Source organism: Protopterus annectens, chromosome 1.part2 (genome assembly GCF_019279795.1).
Source record: "Protopterus annectens isolate FY-2018-M chromosome 1.part2, PAN1.0, whole genome shotgun sequence".
NCBI lineage: Eukaryota > Metazoa > Chordata > Ceratodontiformes > Protopteridae > Protopterus > Protopterus annectens.
In genome coordinates, this window is record NC_056727.1 from 947,582,697 (window position 1) to 947,604,241 (window position 21,545).

Genomic DNA, 21,545 nt, shown 5'->3' on the forward strand with positions numbered 1-21,545 from the left:
TAATAGAATGTAGAACAGAAGCTGCCATTAAAAAAGGAATAATTAGTACAGCATATAAAATATTGCCTGATAATTATAAGAATCAATCAGAGGAGCTTAGCAAGGATTGGGAAGAGAGACTGGATAAGCAATTCACAAAGAGAATCAATGGGGGGGTTATAAGTTTATCTCTGTAATATGCAACAAAGTCAAGAAGATTTAGGATCTTTGCCTGGAAGTGTTTACATAGGTATTTTTATACCCCAAGTAGACTCCAAAGAATTTTTCCTCACATGGGTGATGGACAAGAAAAAGGTGGCTAGGAACATATTTTTTGGGACTGAAATGAGCTAGCAGACTTTAGGGATTCTCTGCGAACCACTATGTCAGAGATGCTGGGTGAGTGGATTGGATTGACTGCAGAGATTATTTTTTTGAGCTATGATACAGAATCAGAATTGCCTAGACATAGTAAAGCCTTGCTGAGTCTAATTATGGTGGCTGCCAAAAAAGCAATTCTTAGAAAATGGAAATCAAAGTCTAGACCAACTTTATCAGAAGTAGTGAATATAGTAACAGAGATAAACATCTGGAATTGGGATCTTTAGAAAAGGGACAGAGCAAATTACATAGAAAAATGGGAATTGTGGGAACAATATATGCAGAGAAAGAATGAGGTTTAGGAGGCAGGATTTGAATGATCCATAAAATGCTTAACTGACAATGACTGGATAGATTATAAGTGATATATAATGTTTGCAACTACAGTTGTTTCAATGGTGTCTGTGATGTATAATGTTTGCAGCTAAAGTGGTGTCAATGTTGTTTTTCATTTATATAAATGTAAGATTGCCTATGTCATATATGATAATTTAATAAAGATGTTTATTGAAAAAATATATAATTTCCTTAGAACTGTTTCTCCCCAAAACATTTCCAACAAAGTGTTCTAGTTCTATAGGGAATTTTTTTTAATTTGTCTGCTCGTTAAGTCTCTGAAATACATGTTCCTGATTACCTCTCTCTTTCTTATCACACCTCCAGTATTTGCTATCTACCTGAGGAAAATTATTATTTGACATTTGTTTGGGGGTATAAAAATAGGGTTTATATCATATGTGTCGAATCCCAGTTAACTGAACGGCCAGATCACCGAGTTTTTTCCTAGGGAAAAAATTTGGTTGGCTGTTGCTGTGGATTTGTACTTTTCCCCATTGTAGTGCGATCTCAGAGTTAGTACATTTACTTAGGGGGGGGTGTGTGGGGTGAAGCCCCCCAGTTTCTAATGTTTGTACTGGTGTGTTGTGTGTAGTTGGCTTACCGATTTCTTTCCCTAGGAAAGAAATTGGTGATCTGGCCATTTGGTTATCTGGGAGTTCGACATATATGTCGATGAAACGGTGTTCGGCTTTATGCCATTTCGAGTTCTTGATCTAGACCCTAAAAATACCTATGCAAAAACTACCAAGCAAAAGTCCTAAACCTTCTGGACTTTGTTGCACACTTAGGAGCCATACAGATATCATCCCTTTGATCCTTTGTAAATTGCTTTTTGATTCTCTCTTCCTGATCTTTTCTAACCTCCTCTAGTTAATTTGTACAGTTATTATGCAATATGATTTAGTCTTATAGTTATTATGCAGCATTTTATATGCCTTACTAATAATTATCCTTTTTAACAGTAGGTTCCGGTCTAGCATCAACAAATACCACTACCAGAGCTGGTCTTTCACTTAGCACTCCCTTATCCCTTTCTCTTTGGCTATATTCTGTTAACACTCCTTAGTAGGAAAGACAGTCTCTAACTTGCACTCCAAACTTCTGCTTGCCCTCATCCCACTCTATTATCTTTCCTTCTCTAGTTAATTGCTCCCAGTACTTTGGTTCCTTTACTAATTTTCTCAGGTAAATTCCAGTCCCACTCTTGCCTATTTTATAATCCCATGCTTGCAGCCCTCCCTATTGGTAAAATATCCTTTCTCCACTCCCATGTTGGCTTAGTGCAGAGAATACTTTACACTATTTTATGAATATAATTGCATGGTTATTATTCTCCTTAAGGCCATGCATCCAAAACACTAATTACACTGCAGTAGCCCAAGAACACAACATTATATTAACTTTAACTTGCTTCTTTCCAGCCTTACCTTGCCTTGTTACACTGTAAAGAGTGGATACCTTACACCTACAAAAAATACTTACTAGCTTTAATATCTTTAACATAAACAGCTGCCAAAGATAATACTTCCCCCCACCTCACATTTAAAATACTGACTGTATACTTACAGAAAAAAGCTGCTCTGCAGTATAACATGCAATTTACATCATACAATTTCTATACAAATATTAAGAACAAAGAGTGTTTAACTTATGGTTACTTCTTCAGTGTTATTATAAACACTAATGACATAAATGTGGTATATGCTTTACAGTTAATCCACCAGTTTAACACAGTCAACTAAATTACATTCTTGTTTCTTCTTGGAAAGTTACATTTCACATATATAGTCCTATATCTGATGGGACTGATGCTTTACAGTCTTTCATTTATTTACCGATTTCACAATGTTGCTGGTTCTCTTGATCATCTCCATCTCCCAACAGCAGTCTCTGGTACCAAATCCAAGCTACTCTTAAATCTTCTAGTCAGCTATTGCCCATTTTATTCTGTTTCTCATGCATTTTCCTTTGGAATAATGGGAAAAAAAGCTTCACTGGCAAAGCTACTCTGTTGGTTTTGCTATTGTCAGAAGAGTTAGAAGCAGAGTCACCTTCTGCTTGCTGGTTCACTCTTTGTTGGATATACTTTTTGTAATTCCTCCTTGCCCTGTTCTGCATCAAAAATATATTTAATCCTCATATTCCCTGCACACTACTCTATCAGAGATACTGGGTGAGCTAACTGGTTTATCTAGGGAAATGACTTTTTTGAACTATGATACAGAATTGGAATTTCCTACACATAGTAAGGCCTTGGTGAGTCTAATTATGGTGGCTGCCAAAAAACAATTACTAGAAAATGGAAATCAAAGTCTAAACCAACTGTTCTGGAAGTAGTGAATATAGTTACAGAGATAAAACAACTGGAATGGGGATCTTTAGAAAAGGGTAGGAGCAAATTACAAAGGAAAAATGGGAGTTGTAGGAACAATATATACAGGGCAAGAATGGGGTTTAAAAAAATGCAGGATTTGAATGAGCTCTGTAATGTCTGATTGACTGATTGAGTAGATTACAAGTGATGTATAATGTCTGCAACTAAAATTATGTCAATATGGTTTGTGATGTATAATGCTTGCAACTAAGATTATGTCAATATGGTTTGTTTTTATTTATGTAAATGTAGTATTGCCTATGTCATAAGTGATAATTTAATAAAGATGTTTCATGTTAAAAAAAAAGAATAAACTAAATGAAGAACACAGAACAACAGCCACTGTTTAAATACTGATCACAGACAGTTTGCTTTAGCATTTTAAAATATCAGCTGCTTATGTTATCAGTCTGAAGGGAATTTGTTATAGGATCTTAGGCTGTTTTAATAAGCTGTCTTGGAAAAAATGTATTCATAGTACTAAATACAGTTTGTACATAAAAGTACCACTATAGCAATCTGTAAAAAGGTACCAAATACTGCAGCTGTTTCATGGTATACTTACAGAGCAATGAAGAAATTCATCCTGGTGTGTTCACTTAAACTGAATCCAGCCCTCTTGAAGTAAACAAAAGTCATTGCCAAAAGATACTATTAAAAAAAAAAGTATGGCTTCAGCAACATATATGCATTATAGTACAAGGCAAGTAGCACAAGTTGTATTCTGTCAATTACTCACCGTGTCAGCAGATCTTCAAGAATAACTTTTGCTGAAAAAAAAAAACAGCTCTTTTTAACAGCAGCATTGATCATTCAAAAATCTACTGTTATGGTGAGTTTACTTACACTATGTTCATCATATTAATCACTGTTGTAGTAGCCTTAGCTACATGAGTAGTATACCACAGCTTAGTACAACTGTATAAAGGGAAGGGTCTGGTAGCCCATGAAGAATGGTCCTAGCAAACTCTCATCTAGCTCAAGAGAAGGACTCACGCTTGTAATATCTTGTAAACATATGTGAAGAGGACCAAGTTGCGGCTTCTAGAATACCTTTATAGCTTTGTTGTGGCAGGTATAACAAAATTAAGACAATCATTTGGAAATAGTCTGTTTTGACACTGGTTGTCCCTTCTTCTCACCTTCACAAGAAATGAGCAACTGATCTGAAGATCAGAAAGATTTACTTCTGTCAAGGTTGTATCTGAGTTGTCTGTAGGCATCCCAGGTATGGTGTATCCTTTCTCCCTCATTTTTAGGTTCAGGAAAGAAATTGGGAAGATGGATAGTTAAAGTAAACTTGGATAACACGTTAGGAATAAAAGAAGGATTAGTTCTCAAAAAACCTTGTCTCTGTGGAAAATGAGATAGGGTTGACTCATCATAAGAGCTTGCAACTCAGACAGCCTTCTTGCAGAGGTGAAGCAATCAGTAAAACTGTTTTCCATATTAAGAACCTCAAGTTAGCCAAGGTAGCTGGTTTATGGAGCAAGTGTTAGCTTCTTTAATGCAAAATTAACATCCCAAAGAAGAGCCACTGGTTTTCATGCAAGTCTCTTACGCAAAACCTCTTTCAAATACATTTTCATATGAGAATGCATTGAAAGAGGAAGATCCATGAACAGACATGTTAAAATGGCTGATAAATGGACCTTGATGGAGGAATAAGAAAGGTCATAGAATAGTAACTCACACAAATATTGTAAAACCAGAGACTAACTAGCCCTGACTGGCTGCCAATGTTGTTGGCACCAATTAGAAAATATTTTCCATTTGCTAATATACTAGTAGTAGGCTTTATTGCCTCCATCAGTACCTGATACACATCCTCTGTAAACAGGTGCTTAGAGGAAATTAAAACATTATTATCCAGGCAGTCAGTTAAAGTTGACTGGGGTTAGGTGTATGCAACATCTCTGACTTTGAGTAGATCCATTCTGCAAAGAAGCTTGTGGTAAGTGCTCCTGGCCATTTCCAAATGAAAGGAGAGCCTGGGCCAGAAGGGAGTCAGCACAATGATTTTAGGAAATTCCTTCTGAATCTTCAGATGTACCCTGGATATCAGTGTAAAGGGTGGAAAAGCATACAGGAGCATTCCTGTCTTCCAGGCCCTCTTGCATGGAGTCCCAGAGCAGAATCTTGCCAGCTGACGGTTCACACAGAAGGCAAATAGGTCTACTTGAGGAACTCTCACAGATGGATCAAATCTTGGAAGACCCTTAATCTAGTTTCCATTTGTGAGGGACTGCCCTTGTCCTGCTCAGCTAGTCTGCCACACAGTTTTGCTCTGAAAAAACGCAGGATGTCTGTTAAGTGAAACTGTGGTGTGAAGCTATATCTCAAGCTAAAATGGCAAGTCTACTGAGGAGGTAAGACCTGGTTCCCCCTTGCTTGTTGCTGTAACACATGACTGTGGCAATGTCTGTAACAGCTTGAAGAGGTTCACGGGAACCAAAGATGATTCGGAGAGTTCAGTGGCTTGATCAGGGCAAACATTTCTTTTATATTTATGTGCTTGTGCACACCTTGCACTTTTATCCCTCCTGAAACTGCACCCCAAGCAAAGTCCAAGATGTCTGTAGTGATTGATTGTTTTGGAGCAGGGCATGAGAAGGGGAAACCTGGGTTTAGGGAAATTTGCTGTCGCTGCCAAGTTATTTCTCTTCTCACAAACCCCAACACTGGAATTTGAAAGGACAAAGGATGTAGATAGGGGGACTAAAGAGACTTCAGATACCATTGTGTATTTCTTCTATTTCTTGTATTATGAGAATCACAGATGCCATGAGACTCATAATCTTGAGGGATTTTCTCACAGTAGTCTGAATGGAAAATGTTAGAAATAGGCAGAGATATAGATCTACTTTTTTCTGGATGAAAAGCTTTTTAAACTGAGGTGTCTAGCTGATACCCTAGGAAAACAATCCTGTGTGAAGCAGTCATAAAAGACTTTTGAATGTACCCTTGGAATCCCAGCTTCTGTAAGAGATGTCTCACTGAAGTAAGAAATTCTTGACACTTTGAAAAATACTCTGGAAAGATAAGCAAGTTATCTAAATATGGAAAAAATGGATACCCTGTAGCCTGCACTGAGCTGTAACTGGAGCTAGACAATTTGTGAACACTTTTGTTGCAGTGGATAGGCCAAAGGGATAAGGCAGAGAAGTGATAATGTGATCCAGATACACAAAACCTTAAGATGTCTAGCTGAGTAGGGGTGTGATGACATGTATCTTTTAAATCTAGTGTTATCAGGAAAGTTAAATATGGAAGAAGCAGATTTTAAAAGTGACAGTATTTTGAGCTTGAGCACTATCACAAATAGGTTTAAGAAAGAAAAATCCAGAACTGGTCTTCAAGCATCTTCTTTCTTTGGCACTACAAACATCCTTGAATAAAAAACATTCCCAAGATGGGAAGGAAGAACTGGTTCTGTCACTCCCTGAGACACCATGTGTTGAAGGACAGGGAGAAACAGGGGAGTCTTTTCTTGTGGATGAGAAACTACCCCCTAGAAAGGAGGGAGTTCTTCCCATTGCTATCTGTAACCTTGATGAATGATCTTCAGAAAGTACAGTTGTGTACACTTACCATAAATGTAGATGTTCAAGTGTATTCACTGTTGCAGTCATCACACTTGGGTTATCCTGCCAGGGGTAGCCCTCAGTCGGCCCGAATACCAGAGGCTTAGTATTTCTGTGTCAGTTGCTGTCGCTCCAGGACTGACGTCAGGTTGTCAATGGCACAAAATCAGGTAGCCAATGCCATTACATCAGTTTTTCTTGCCCCAAAAGTCAGGAGCCCCCAAGTAGGGAGCTAGGTTATGGTGGAAGAACACCACCAGTAGAAAGTAAATACCAAAAATCCTTGTAGAGAGTGAGGAAGAGCGAGAGTGAGAGAGACAAGGTGGGTGGAGGGTGGGAAACCAGGACTGCAACAGTGAATACACTCGAACATCTACATTTATAATAAGTGTACACAACTGTACTATGTTCTTCCTGTTTCACTGTTGCAGTCATCACACTTGGATTGATTCCCAAAGCTGAAGTAAAGGGTGGAGGCAGTCAAGAAGAGTTGGGGCTGGCTAGTATGCCCTGCAAGACTGCAGTTGCAAAGCCTTTGGAAAAGATAGGCAGATGGTAATGCTTGGTGAAGGTATGAACAGAACTCCATGTTGCAGTCTCCAGGATGTCCCTGGTAGGGACCCCTCTGAGGAAAGCTGCAGAGGTGGAGGTTGCCCTTGTGGTATGTGTCCTGACCCCCTGTGGGGTTGGCTTCCCATGGTGTTTGTAACAGAAATGGATACAGTGTGCTATCCATCTGGAAATGGTTTATTTGGATATGGCCTTGCCCTCTGCCCCTGCTGCAAAGCTGACTAGCAACTGATCAGTTTTCCTAAAAGGCTTAGTCCTATCCAGGTAGAATCTGAGCTGTCTGTGCACATTTAAAGAGTGCAGGATCCTTTCCTCCTTATTTTGAGGGTTGGGGAAAAAGGTGGGCAAATGAATAGATTGGTTGAGAGCCACACCTGACATGAAGGTTGGGTTAGTCCTAAGATAGACCCTGTCAGCATGAAAAATGATGAAGGGTAACACAGCCATGAGTGCTTGTAGCTCAGAAACTCTTCTAGCTGAAGTGATGTCCAGAAGCAAGGCTGTTTTCCAAGAGATGAATTTTAACTCTGCTGAAGCAGCAGGCTAAAGGGGGGGGGGGGGGTAATGTGAGCTTTTCCAACACAAAATTTAAGTCCCAAGCTGGGGTAGGAGCTCTTCTTGTTAGCCATAAATTGTTAGCTCCTCTTAGAAACTGTTTGATAAGAGGGTGAGAAAAGAGTGGTGGCTCTGTGCTGTAATGGGCAGAAATGGCAGAGGCATGAATTTTAATAGAGGAGAAGGATAGGCCCTTGTGCAGTAGATCTGCTAGGTAATCCAGTATGAGAGGTAGGGAGGGCTGAGCTGCATAAGCTCCCTTAGCCTGGATCCAGGTGCAATACCTTTTCCACTTGTCAGCACAGGATTTTCTAGTGCTAGGGCATCTGACCTCACGTATAATGTCCAGGACTTGCTTGCTTAGGCTGGCAACTGGAGGAGAGGTCAGGGAATAAGCTAGGCTGCCAAGTTCAGGGTCTGCAATTGTGGATGCATGAATTCTCCATTCTGTTGGGTGAGGAGATTTGGGATCTGAGGTAGGTGCCAAGGAGGCAGGGCTGACAGACTGTGCAGCAGTGGGTGCCAGTGCTGGCATGGCCAGTCTGGGGCAATCAAGATTGCTCTTGGTTTTTCCTCCCTTATTTTGAGTAGTATCCTTGTGAGTAGAGGTAGAGAGGGAAATGCATAGATCGAGAGGTTTACCCATTGGAAGGATAGGACATCCACTTTCCAGGCCTTGTTGTGAGGTTCCCTGGTGCAGAATTTGCTGAGCTGGTGGTTGTTGTGGGAGGCAAATAAGTCCACCTTCAGGGTGCCCCATTTCTGGGTTAAGAGGTTGAAGGTGCTGTGGTCTAGCTGCTACTTGTGTGGGTCTAGGAGGTTTCTGCTTAAGTTGTCTGCCAGAGAGTTTTGGGGGCTTGGCAGGAATTGTGCTAGCAGGTGAATTTGCATGGCTGAAGCATATTCCAAAGGGCCATGGCTAGCCTGCAGAGGGGATAGGAGTGAGTTCCTCCCTGCTTGTTGATGTACCACATCACTGTGGTGTGGTCTATGCATGCTGCTGCCCACCAAAGAAAATCTTTCCTCAGGCAAGGTATCATAGGTATGATAGTTTCCAGGTCCTGACAGTGTTGACACCAAAGGCTTTTTAAGTACCATTGATGTTTCCTCATATGCAGTCTGGCATATGGAATGAGTAGAATGCAGGATGCCATGAACCCTAGAGCTTGCAGGATTTTCCTTGCAGATAACTGGGTTCTGGTGGCTAATTGAGATAAGTAGCCTGTCAGATAGGCTTGTTTTTCTGGAGTAAGGAATGCCATCTGGGATGATATGTCCAGGTTTGCTCCCAGGAATACATTTTTTTTGAGTGGGGACTAGTCTGGATTTCTTTTCGTTTATAGTGTACCCCAGGGAGGTCAGTAGGTCCTTCACAAAGGTCAGGTGCAGTAACAGCTTTTCCTGTCTGCCTGAATCAGGCAATCGTCTAAGTAGGGGTAAATTTGAATATTCCTTTGTCTGCAAAAAGCAATGGCAGGAGTCAGGCATTTTGTGTAGACTCTGGGGGCAGTGCATAAGCCAAAGGGAAGTGCAGAGAAATGAAAGTTCATAGATCCTGCCCTGAAACGTAGATATTTCCTGCAAGAATCCCTGATTGGGATGTGTAGCTAGGCCTCTTGTAGGTCTAGGGGTGGCTAACCAAGCATCCTTGGATAGCATAGGGAGAAGCTGCTGGAGGGTGAGCATTTTGAATTTTGGTATCACCAGGAAGGTGTTTAGAATAGATAGATTGAGGATTGGGTGCCAGGTGCCCTCTTTTCTGGGTACCAGGAAGAACCTGGAATAGAAACCTTGGCCTATCTGGTCTTTAGGATCAGGTTGTATTGCCCTCATAGAGAGCAGGGAATGGACTTGGTTTTGTGCCTCTGCCCACTGGTTTGGAGGAAGATCTGGGAACCCTTCTGGGGTTGGCAGTGTGTGGAAATAAAATTTGTATCCCTGAGACACTATGTTGAGTACCCATCGGTCATTGGTGATGGAAGCCCAGTTTTTTGCATGAAAGGAGAGTTTTCCTCCTAGGGGCACAAGCATGTGGGCTGAGGGGAAGGGGTGGAGTTGTAAAGTCATTGTGAGTTCTTTCCATAAGGGGGTGGCTTAGCACTCCTGCTTTTGATGTGGAGGAACTCCATTGCTTAAATCTCTGCATTCCCTGGGACTGATGTCTGGGGGTTCTGATTCCCCTAGATCTTGTCTGAGCTGGCCTTGAGGGGGCTGGAAAGGACCATTGTTTGGAGGGGCAATGCCTACTGAACCTCGGAGGCTGGACTTGCAAGAAGTCTTTAACTGTCTGCATAGATTTTGTTTTTTCTTCCATCTTTTTTTAAAACCTCTTCTGCCTTGGTGCCAAACAAACTGTCTTTGTGAAATGGTGCGTCCAATAGTTTTGATTTGACATGGTCTGGCAGGGTCTGTTCCTTTAGCCAAGCATGCCTTCTAAGCACAGAACCTGTGACTGCTGCCCTGCAGGATGCTTCTAGGGCATCAAAGCCACATTGCAAGGTGTGCTTAGTAACTTGGTTTGCAGAATGCATAAATTCTTTATTTTCTGCACAAGCTGGAAAGGTAGATAATTTTTGTTTTAGGAGTTCCATTGTATGTTTCTGGTATTTCAGCATGTGGAACTGACAATTTAGTGCTCTAATGGCAAGAGTTGCAGAGGTGTATACTTTTTTTACCCCATCTGTCTAAAGCTCGGGAATCCCTGTCTGAAGGGGTGGGATTCCTGGCTGTGGTTGCTTTTATTCCTTTAGGTCCCTGGGAGATGACCTCTGGGTCCGCAATGGGATTTTTGAAAAGATATTTGTGTGAGTCAGGGACTCTGTAATACCTGTCAGGTTTTATGGGAGCAGGTGGTAGGGTGTCAGGAGTTAAGCTAGATTCCATGAAAGCATCATCCACAACATCCAGGACATAAGGAATAGCTAAGGGTCTGTGCTGTGGTAAATCTAAAAATTCCCTGAGTCTCTTTTTGGACTGAGGATAATCCTGACATTCCCAATGGAAATGTTCTCTCAAATAATGTAGGGTTTCACCAAAAGAAAGATCCTCTGGAGGAGAGGCAGAGGGAATGGATTCCTCTGCATCTGAATCCTCATAAGCAGACAAGGGCATGTCTTCATATTCTGAAACCTCAAAGTCGACGGACTCCTGGTCTGATAAAACTGCTGGGGACAAGTCTCTTTTTCTTTTAGAAGGGGTAGGCTGGCTTCCCCTAATAAGCATGATAAGGTCTTCTGCCATTTTAAGCATTTGGGATTGAGGCATGGAAGCAGGTGCTTGAGTTTGGGTTGTCGGATTTTTAGGCGTAGTTCGTACCCTGGACCTTAGAAACTCAGTAGTTTTAGAAAGAACTGAAGACGCAAAAGAAGTCGTCAGTTTGTATAGAATATCGATAGTGCGAAGAACTTCCTCGGAAGCCAGTGCCTGCTCAGCAGCTCTAGACCCATCCAAGGTAGAAACATTTGCAGGATCCTTAATCAGCGAAGAGTCTTGCGGCATACCGGACTCCGAACGGGTCTCGGTAGCAGCCTGCGAATCCACAGAAGCAGGCATTAGAGGCTGCAAAAGCACCTCACTGAGGTGACTAGCTTAAAGGAAGCATCGTCGGCAGTTTTGGACCTGTGCGGTCTGTTTCTGTCTTTATCCTTACATTTTTTCAGAAGATCGGTAGTCGGATGGCTTATCGAAGCCATTTCGGAATACGGAGATCGAGAGCAAAAGTATTTAGCTACTATAAGGGCCCAACAACGTATCATCCTGGCATTGAACAAACCACAAAACCGACAGCAAGGGATGTTGTGTTCTGGGCCTAAACAGGTGACGCACTAAGAATGGAAATCTTGGTGTGGTATTTGCTTTCCACAGGCAAGACAATTGTTAACCTTTTCTGACATCGGTTAGAGCAAGAAAAAAGGATCCCCAATGGGGTACTTAGCTTTAGAAGACTTCAACTTCAATTTTGGAAATGAAAAACTCAAGTAGCGACCGGCCAGCACTCGTGTGAACTGCTTCTGCTTCGAGCTCCTCAGCAAGAAAGACTGATGTAATGGCATTGGCTGCCTGATTTTATGCCACTGACGACCTGACATCAGTCCTGGAGTGACAGCAACCGACGCAGAAATACTAAGCCTCTGGTATTCGGGCCGACTGAGGTCTACCCCTGGCAGAATAACCCAAGTGTGATGACTGCAACAGTGAAACACGAAGAACATCCCATTTGTCTGAAACTATTTGTTGCCAAAGAGAAAAGTGGAGATTCAGACTTTCTGGAAGGGAAAAAAGACTTCCAGGGTGGGAGGGGGGACAAGGTCCCTCAAACAGTCATTCTGACTTGTTGTCCTTGGTTTTGGGGGGGTTCCTGAATTCTTTTTACAACCCACTTGCCGTTTCTTCTTAAATGTCTGTTTACCCGCATTTTGGTGAGACATTTTTTTCTTTGCTGAAATTGGATGAAGGGTTAGGAATCACTTAGAAATTTTTAAAAAGGAGTGCTGAAAAAATTAGAGGTTTCTTTTATCAGCATACCCCTTTCAGCGCACTTTTTGATAACTTCTGCAGCAAAGAAACTAAAAACTAAATCTATATCCTAAAGGGAATTTAAAATTGCATTTTCATATCGTCTGGGATATTCTAAGAATGCAGTCAGGCAAACCTCCTCAAAACAGTACCTGTGGCCATAGCCCTGGAAGAAATACCAGCTGAGTTATACACACACACTGTAAACAATGAGTTATGACCTTTGAAATGGAAGAAGCTAAATAGTTTAAAGAAGATTTTCCTGACAATCAGAAACTGAAGACAAAACATTCCTCATACTTTCACAATTAGTCAGAATAAACTTTTAACATATCACTACCCAAAAGCCACAGGACCCGGCTGCCTCCAAGGAAGTAACAACTGCTGTGAATAATCCAAACACTTTGTTTATTATTATCAAAGCAGACAAAAGAATTAAAACGTTGATAGAAACAATATCTTGAGCGCTTTCGCTCGGTCAATACCGAGCTTCTTACTTCCTTGGAGGCAGCCGGGTCCTGTGGCTTTTGAGTAGTGTTTGATTTTTTGGCTTGACTCTGCTACATTTCTTTGTGCTTTTAACATATCAGCCTGACAACAATTCAAAATTCTGAAAATCAAAGTTGCAGAAGCATGCCCTTTTTCTCATACTTATCAATAATGCCTCTGTTCCTGTCAGAAGGCGCAGGACTGGAATTAACCAATATTTAGCAGTAGTAGAATTAACCAAAGCAATAACTGCTGGGGTCAGGTTTGGAATGATGAATAAAAACTTAAAAGATTCAGGAACGTTGTACATTGTATTTGCCTTTTTAGGGGCAACAGGCTGACTATCAGGAAAATTGCAGACACAGACACAGACACAGACACACACACACACACACACACACACACACACACACACACACACACACACACACACACACACACACACACACACACACACACACACACACACACACACACACACACACACCTTCCACAGGTGACAGAACTGGAGGCATGAGTCCAGGTTCTGGAAATTCCTTTTGTAACAGGTCATGGTATTTGAAACAGTAAAATGTAACACTAGCAGCTTGAAGAAAGAAGTAAAACCCAATAACGAAAAATACTTTATTCCATCATATGGTATTTTCTGATGGACTAAGAAACCACTGAAAACGCTAGCACATTTTGGAAATAGTCTCAGAGAACAATAAACCCCCACAGGGAGAATCAGAAACTGAGCTCCGGGATTAAATCAGAAAACTGTGGAGAAAACCCTGGGTCTCTCCCATCATTTTCCTGTCCAGCTTCAGAATCTTGAAACTCTTCAGAAAAGAAATATCTCTATTTTATCAGAAACTACCTTAAAAGAAAAATCAATAGCCTGAATAAAAACTTAAGCCAGACCCAATAAACTACTCCTGTCTAAAGAAATTTGAGGAAGAGTCGATACGTGTTTTGTTAACTGTTTCTTTTTGACAGGAAACAATGGTGCCAACAGTGTTTTTTTTGATGCCAGCAGCAGTTTCCCCAGGATGTGCACAACATTCCGACTAGACATAGAAGACTTCTCTGTTCCTTCTCCTAGGACCAATATGAATGACTTACCCTTGCCCACTAAATGGACCCCAACAGCTACAGAGGATGTGGCTAACCCCTGGTCTATAGTGGTTGCAGCTCTTACACTACAGAAATCTGGGTTAAAAGATTAGTGGACTGAAGAACAAGCTACTGCCACAGCAAAATCACCCATCTGCGGCTGAGACAAACTGCTAGCCTGCTGTGAGGGCAAATGCAGTTTGTATAACCTTTTCTTTTTTTGTGGCTAGAAGAAGGCCTGACCATGGGATCAATAGTTTTTTCCAATGTCAAGCTGAAATGGTGTCTCTTTCTCCATGGAAAACAAGCAGCAAGAGCTAGCAAAAATCTAAAGTCTTTAAAAGTCACTTTTTCACAGAAAAACACAGTAAAAAGCACTTTAAAACATTTTCCCAGCCCCCCCCTCGAAAAAAAAAATTTTAATCACTTTAAAAAAGTAGTTATGTACTCACCATAACATTCCATTTGTATTGTCCATTTTCATTCTTCCTCAACTAATGGGTTTGGCTCCGTTTCACCTGTTACACTAGCTTGTGGCCTCCAAAAAGTCTTTAGCTCCTTCCCTACCCATAAATTCACCAATCCCTAACATCCCTCACATCTTGTTTGCTTCTTGACAGGAACTCTATTATATGACATATCTGGAGCCCAACACAAAGAGCTGTCATGTCCTTGAAGTCTCTCGCTCCTCCAGAAGTCAGTCGTTAAAAAGGATGGGGGTTGATGGGTGGGGAGTTGAGGAAGAATGAAAATGGACAACACAGATGGAGCATTATGGTGAGTACATAACTTCTTTATCTGAAGCTGCCAATTTTCATTCATTCCTCTACTAATGGGACAGAGTCCCCAGCTACCTAAAATTCTAAGTGGACTCTAAGGAAGGATATTTCTGACTACAGTTGAGCTAAAGGCTGCTCTTCCCCTCGAGACCAAATCTACTTTGTAATGAGTGATAAAAGTATGAGGAATTGACCAAATTGCAGCTGCACATATATCGTCCCTAGAAGTTGTAGACTGGAACACAGAAGTTGTTGCCATAGATCTGGTTGAATGAGCCTTTACAGGTTTTAGTAAGGGGAGCTTCAACTTGTTATATACAAATGAAATGCAATCTGTCAACCATCTAGCTAGAGTTATCTTTGTAAATGATTTGCCCTATTTAGTATGTGCAAGGGAGATAAACAGTTGATCTGTCTTTTTAATTTCGTTTATTCTGTGTAGGTAGAAACGTAATTGTCTATGGATATCCAGTAAGTGCAGCATATATTCCCCTTTATTTGCAAATTTTGGAAATAATACTGGCAAGTTAATGGACTGGTTAATGTTGGATTCTGACACCACCTTAGGAAGGAAGCATTAGTATGTAATGTGACCCTATCCTTATGAAAAATCAAATATGGAGGCTTAAAAGATAATGCTTGAAGTTCTGAAATTCTTCTAGTAGATGTAATTGCAACTAGAAAGATAGTTTTCCAGGTCAGGAATTTAAGATCACATTTAGCTGCTGGTTCAAAGGGAGAATGCATTAAAGCGTGTAGTACCAAATTTAAATCCCACGGTGGAGTGGGGTCTTTATAAGGGGGGTTTAGCAGGAGAGTGCCTCTCAAAAAGGCTTCGCACAGCTTAGAGTAAGCCAGTGAAGAATTTTGAAATCCAATGTGAAAGTTAGAGATTGCCGCGAGTTGGACTTTTACAGTTGATGAACTAGCATCTCCAGTAAGTAGACTTGCCAAAAATTCCAGAACCGACTGAACTACGGCTGAGAAGGGGTCAATTTAATTTTGCTCTGCCCAACAAACGAGCCTTTTCAATGTACTCCTGTAGAGTTTCCTAGTAGAATGTTTATGGAAAGATAAAAGTATGGAATGGACAGGGGTAGAGAGCACTGGTTGTCTGGTTATTAAAGGAGTTGGAAAAATCATGCTGTTAGTTTGAGGTCTGAGATATCCGGATGAATGATGCCTGTTGGGTGGGACAGAAGGTCTGGATTTGGATCCAGAATCCAAGGCAGATACTGTAAGGTGAGACTAAAGGAAGGGAAACCAAATTTGTTGAGGCCAGTAAGGTGCAATGAGAATGACTTTGCTCTTCAACTGGCTGCTTTCTGCAGTAATTTGGAAATTAGCAGACTCTGAGGGTAAGCATACAGAAGACCGGGGGGGGGGGGGATTGTGGAGTAGAGCATTCCTTGGTGATTCCCCTGGTGGGGGGATTAGGGCAAAAAAAGCTGCTGCACTTGTTGTTTAGGGGAGAGGCAAAAAGATCGCAGTAAGGCTGGCCCCACTGACTGAAAATCACATCTGTCACTTTGTTGTTGATAGACCACTCGAGAGGTTTGTCTGCTATCACACTGGACTTCTCCAGAATATGCACTACTATTAGAAAGAGGTTGGAAGATATCACCCATTGCCACACTCTGACGGCTTCCCGACACAGGGGATAAGATCTGATTCCCCTTGTTTCTTTATGTACCAAACTACTGACATGTTGTCTGTCAGGACTGCAACTGTTCCGAGAGGAAGAGGGTCGTAGAATGCCTGCAAAGCCAAAAGCACCGCTCTCATCTCCAGAACATTGATATGCAAGTTGGCCTATTCGGGGAACAAGTGCTTGGACTGTTTTCCCCAGGAAATTTCCGCCCATCCAATCTGAGAAGCATCCATGGTCACTATGACCTTGGGCTGAGGGAATCTGAAAGGACAACCTTGTAATACCTGTTGCGACTGCATCCATCAGCAAAAGTATCTTATGCATACTTGAGTTATTCTTATCTTCGCTAACATAGGTTGAGAAAGCATTGACCATTGTATTGATACTATCCACTGTAGAATTCTCATGTGAATCTCGCTAAAGGAACTAAAATTATTGCCACTGACATTGACTCCAGAGCTTACATAATCAATCTGACTGAAATATCAATCTCTTCAATCACTGCAAATAACCTCCTTGAAGAATATCTCAAGCTTGCTGTTGAGGCCATAGCTTACCCAGTAAGTATTCCTATCAACACATCAGTCTCTGAATCATATGTCCCATGCATCTGGAAAAAGTCATGTTATCTCACTACACAAAGGAGGCAACTCCTCTGATCTATCTAACTACTGCCCCATTGCAGTCCTATCACCTTTGTCTAAAATACTTCAAAAAATATATCTATTTACAACTCATTAATTATCTTGTCCATAGCACACTACTGTCTCCAACACAGCATGGCTTCAGACCACATCACAGCACATCAATCGCTCTCTTATCCTTCATGAATACTATAAATTATGCTAGGGACTCTGGTCAACTTGTTTCTGCACTGTTTCTAGACCTCTCTAAGGCATTTGATACAGTCTCACACACTAAATGATTACACAAATTTTCCTCTCTTGGCGTTACATCATCTTCCCTTGCATGGTTCAAAAGTTATCTCACAGACAGACAACAGTAAGTTAAGTGGCATGGCTCTCTTTTTCCCTTTCTACCAAACATCACAGGGGTTCACCAAGGATCCATCTTTGGCCCAATTCTGTTGGAATATCTTTATAAATAATCTTCATTTATCCACTAAGAAATCCAAATTAATCCAATATGCTGAAGACTCAACTATTATTTGCTCATCAAATAACCTAACTGACCTGCAACTCATGATGCAAGAAGCTTTTTCATCTACTGAACTCTGGTTAAGCAACTCCCAATTGATACTTAACCCCAATAAAACAAAATTCACACTTTTAACATCAAAAGCCCTATCAAAAATTAGACATGCTCTACAGACTTTCTCCTTTTCTTAACCGATCCACCAGAATCACTCTTGCTAACACATACCTATTATCTTCCCTACTATATGGCGCAAATATCCTTACCAATCTCCAGATCTCCCTCTTATCTAAACTTGAAGCTTGCTACAATAAAATTGCAAAATTTGCCACATCTTCTCCCAGTTCTACTCACCACTGCACCTTTCTCTGTTCATTAGGATGGCTACAGCCACTGCAATGTCTCCCCTTCACACAACTCTTAACAGCCCACAACATTATATATAAACCCACTGTCTGCCCTGCTCTAGCCTCCATTCTTCCTATCTGCCTCCCCCTTGATCTCTAAGATCCAAAGAGAAACAAATTATATCAGTTCATAAACCCAGTAAAAATGCAAGAAAATGCCTCTACTCCCATCATATCGCCTATGCCTGGAATGATCTTCCAATCTTCTTTTTCTTTCGGCTGTTCCCATTAGGGGTAGCCACAGCGGATCATCTGTTTCCATTTCTTCCTGTCTTCTGCATCTTACTCTGTCACACCAACCACCTGCATGTCCTCTCTCACCACATCCATAATCCTTATCTTAGCCCTTCCTCTTTTCCTCTTTCCTGGCAGCTTCATCCTTAGCATCCTTTTCGCAATATACCCAGCATCCCTCCTCAGCACATGTGCAAACCAACGCAATCTCACCTCTCTGGCTTTGTCTCCAAACCGTCCAACCTGGGCTGACCCTCTAATATACTTATTCCTAATCCTGTCTACCCTCGTCACACCCAGTGCAAATCTTAACATCTTTAACTCTGCCACATCCAGCTCTAACTCCTGCCTTTTTGTCAATGCCACTGTCTCCAACCCATATAACATAGCTGGTCTCACTACCCTCTTGCAGACCTTCCCTTTCACTCTTACTGGTACTTGTCTGTCACACATCACTCGACACTCTTCTCCACCCACACCACCCTGCCTGTACACTCTTCTTCACCTCTCTTCCACACTCGCCATTACTCTGAACTGTTGATCCCAAGTATTTAAACTCATCCACCTTCGCCAACTCTACTTCCTGCAGCCTCACCATTTCTCTATCCTCCCTCTCATTCACACACATATATTCTGACTTAGTCCTGCTGACCTTCATTCCTCTCCTCTCTAGAGCATATCACCACCACTCCAGGGTCTCCTCAACCTGTTCCCTACTTTCACTACATATCACACTGTCATCTGCAAACATCATAGTCCACGGGGACTCCTGTCTGATCTCGTCTGTCAACCTGTCCATCACCACTGCAAATAAGAAAGGGCTCAGAGCTGAGGGAAATTGAAAAAGGGTGATTGTGAGGTGGAGTTCAGAGAAGAGTTAAGACAGGCACTGGGTGACAGTGAAGAGTTACCGAACAGCTGGGAAACTACAGCAGAGCTTGTAAGGGACACTGCTAGAAAGGTGCTTGGTGTGACATTTGGCTCCACCTTAAACGCATCTGTCACTCCCACTACAGATCTCACTGCTGTCACACTACCCTTGTACATATCCTGTATCACTCTTACATACTTCTCTGCCACTCCCGACTTCCTCATACAATACCACAACTCCTCTCTACGCACCCTGTCATATGCTTTCTCTAAGTCCACAATGACACAATGCAACTCCTTCTGACCTTCTCTGTACTTCTCCATCAATACTCTCAGAGCAAACATCGCATCTGTACTGCTCTTTCCTGGCATGAAACCATACTGCTGATCACTAATCATCACCTCCCTTCTTAACCTAGCTTCTACTACTCTTTCCCATAATTTCATGTTGTGACTGATCAATTTTATCCCTCTGTAGTTAACTACAGCTCTGCACAGCACCCTTATTCTTAACAATTGGTAACAAAATACTTTTCCTCCACTCCTCAGGCATCCTCTCACTTTCCAAGATTTCATTAAACAATCTGATTAAAAAATTCCACTGCCATTTCTCCTAAACACCTCCAAACTTCCACAGGTATGTCATCTGGACCAACGGTCTTTCCATTCATCATCCTCTTCATAGCTATACTTACTTCCTCCTTGCTAATCCATTGCACTTCCTGATTCACTATCCCCACATCATCCAACCTTCTCTCTCTCTCTCTCATTCTCTTCATTCATCAGCCCCTCAAAGTACTCTTTCCATCTGTTCAACACACTCTCCTCGCTTGTGAGTACGTTTCCCTCATTATCCTTTATCACCCTTACCTGCTGCACATCTTTCCTAGCTCGGTCCCTCTGTCTAGCCAGTCGGTACAGGTCCTTTTCTCCCTCCTTAGTGTCCATCCTTTCATACAACTCTCCATACACCTTATCCTTAGCCTTTGCCACCTTTCTCTTTGCAATGCACCTCATCTCCTTATACTTCTGTCTACTTTCATCTCTCTGACAATCCCACTTCTTCTTCGCCAACCTCTTTCTCTGTATACTCTCCTGTACTTCCCCATTCCACCACCAGGTCTCCTTGTCCTCTTTCCTCTGTCCAAATGTCACACCAAGCACCTTTCTAGCAGTGTCCCTTACTAGCTCTGCTGTAGTTTCCCAGCTGTTCGGTAACTCTTCACTGTCACCCAGTGCCTGTCTTAACTCTTCTCTGAACTCCACCTCACAATCACCCTTTTTCAATTTCCACCATTTGATCCTTGGTGCTGCCCTCACACTCCTCCTCCTCTTCTTGATCACCAAAGTCATTCTACAGACCACCATTCTATGCTGCCTAACTACACTTTCCCCCGTTACCACTTTACAAGCTCCAATCTCCTTCAAACTGGCCCTCCTGCATAGGATATAATCCACCTGTGTGCATCTCCCTCCACTCTTGTATGTCACCCTATGCTCCTCCCTCTTGTTAAAATACGTATTCACCACAGCCATGTCCATCCTTTTTGCAAAATCCACTACCATCTGACCTTCTGCATTCCTTTCCTTAACACCATACCTACCCATCACTTCCTCATCCCCCACTGTTCCCTTCACCAACATGCCCATTGAAATCTGCTCCGATCACCACTCTCTCACCCTTGGGTACAGTCATCACCACTTCATCCAACTCACTCCAAAATTTTTCTTTTTCATCCATCGCACACCCAACTTGCGGAGCATATGCACTAACAACATTCATCATTACACCATCAATTTCCAGCTTCATAAACATCACTGTATCTGACACTCTTTTCACCTCCAAAACACTCTTGGCATACTGTTCCTTCAGGATAAACCCTACCCCATTTCTCCTCCCATCCACACCGTGATAGAATAATTTGAACCTGCCTCCAATACACCTGGCCTTACTTCCCTTCCACCTGGTCTCTTGTACACACCATATATCAACCTTCCTTCTGTCCATCATATCAGCTAGCTCTCTCCCTATACCAGTCATACCGCCAACATTCAAAGTTCCTACCCTCACTACCACACTCCTAACCTTTCTCCTCTCTTCCTGCATTCGGGCATGCCTTCCCCCTCTTCTTCTCCTCCTCCTTCGGCCAACAGTAGCCCAATTTCCGCCAGCACCCTGTTGGCTAACAGTACTGGTGGCAGTCATTGTTAACCTGGGCCTCGACTGATCCGGTATGTAAATCTGTATTGTTTTCCACATATCTTATTTGGCAAATCTTTTATGCCGAATGCCCTTCCTGACGCAACCCTCCTCATTTATCCGGGCTTGGGACCAGCACAAAGAAATGCACTGGCTTGTGCATCCCCAGTGGCTGGGTTTGGAATGAGCTTCTAATAAATATTAGAAATAACTCTAACTTTCTCTCATTTAAAAATGCACTGAAAGAATTCTTAAGCAAAGCATGGATCTGTTCCTGCTCTAAGCCTACTTAGTTCTCTCTCTCTGCCTTGGCTATCTTTTACAACAGCCTTTTACACAACTTTGCCACCTCTGACTGTCTCCTCAAC

At 41.9% G+C, this 21,545-nt stretch overlaps 1 protein-coding gene across 2 annotated transcripts in view; it reads right to left on the bottom strand.

Moving 5' to 3' along the window:
* Positions 1-21,545, bottom strand: part of SPDYA (speedy/RINGO cell cycle regulator family member A) — a 1,384,696-nt gene that overhangs the window by 422,893 nt on the left and 940,258 nt on the right. For both annotated transcript variants that reach the window (XM_044059902.1, XM_044059901.1), the window contains one exon: positions 3,639-3,724. In XM_044059902.1, coding sequence (XP_043915837.1) covers positions 3,639-3,724 — 86 coding nt within the window. The remainder of the gene's footprint in view (positions 1-3,638; positions 3,725-21,545) is intronic.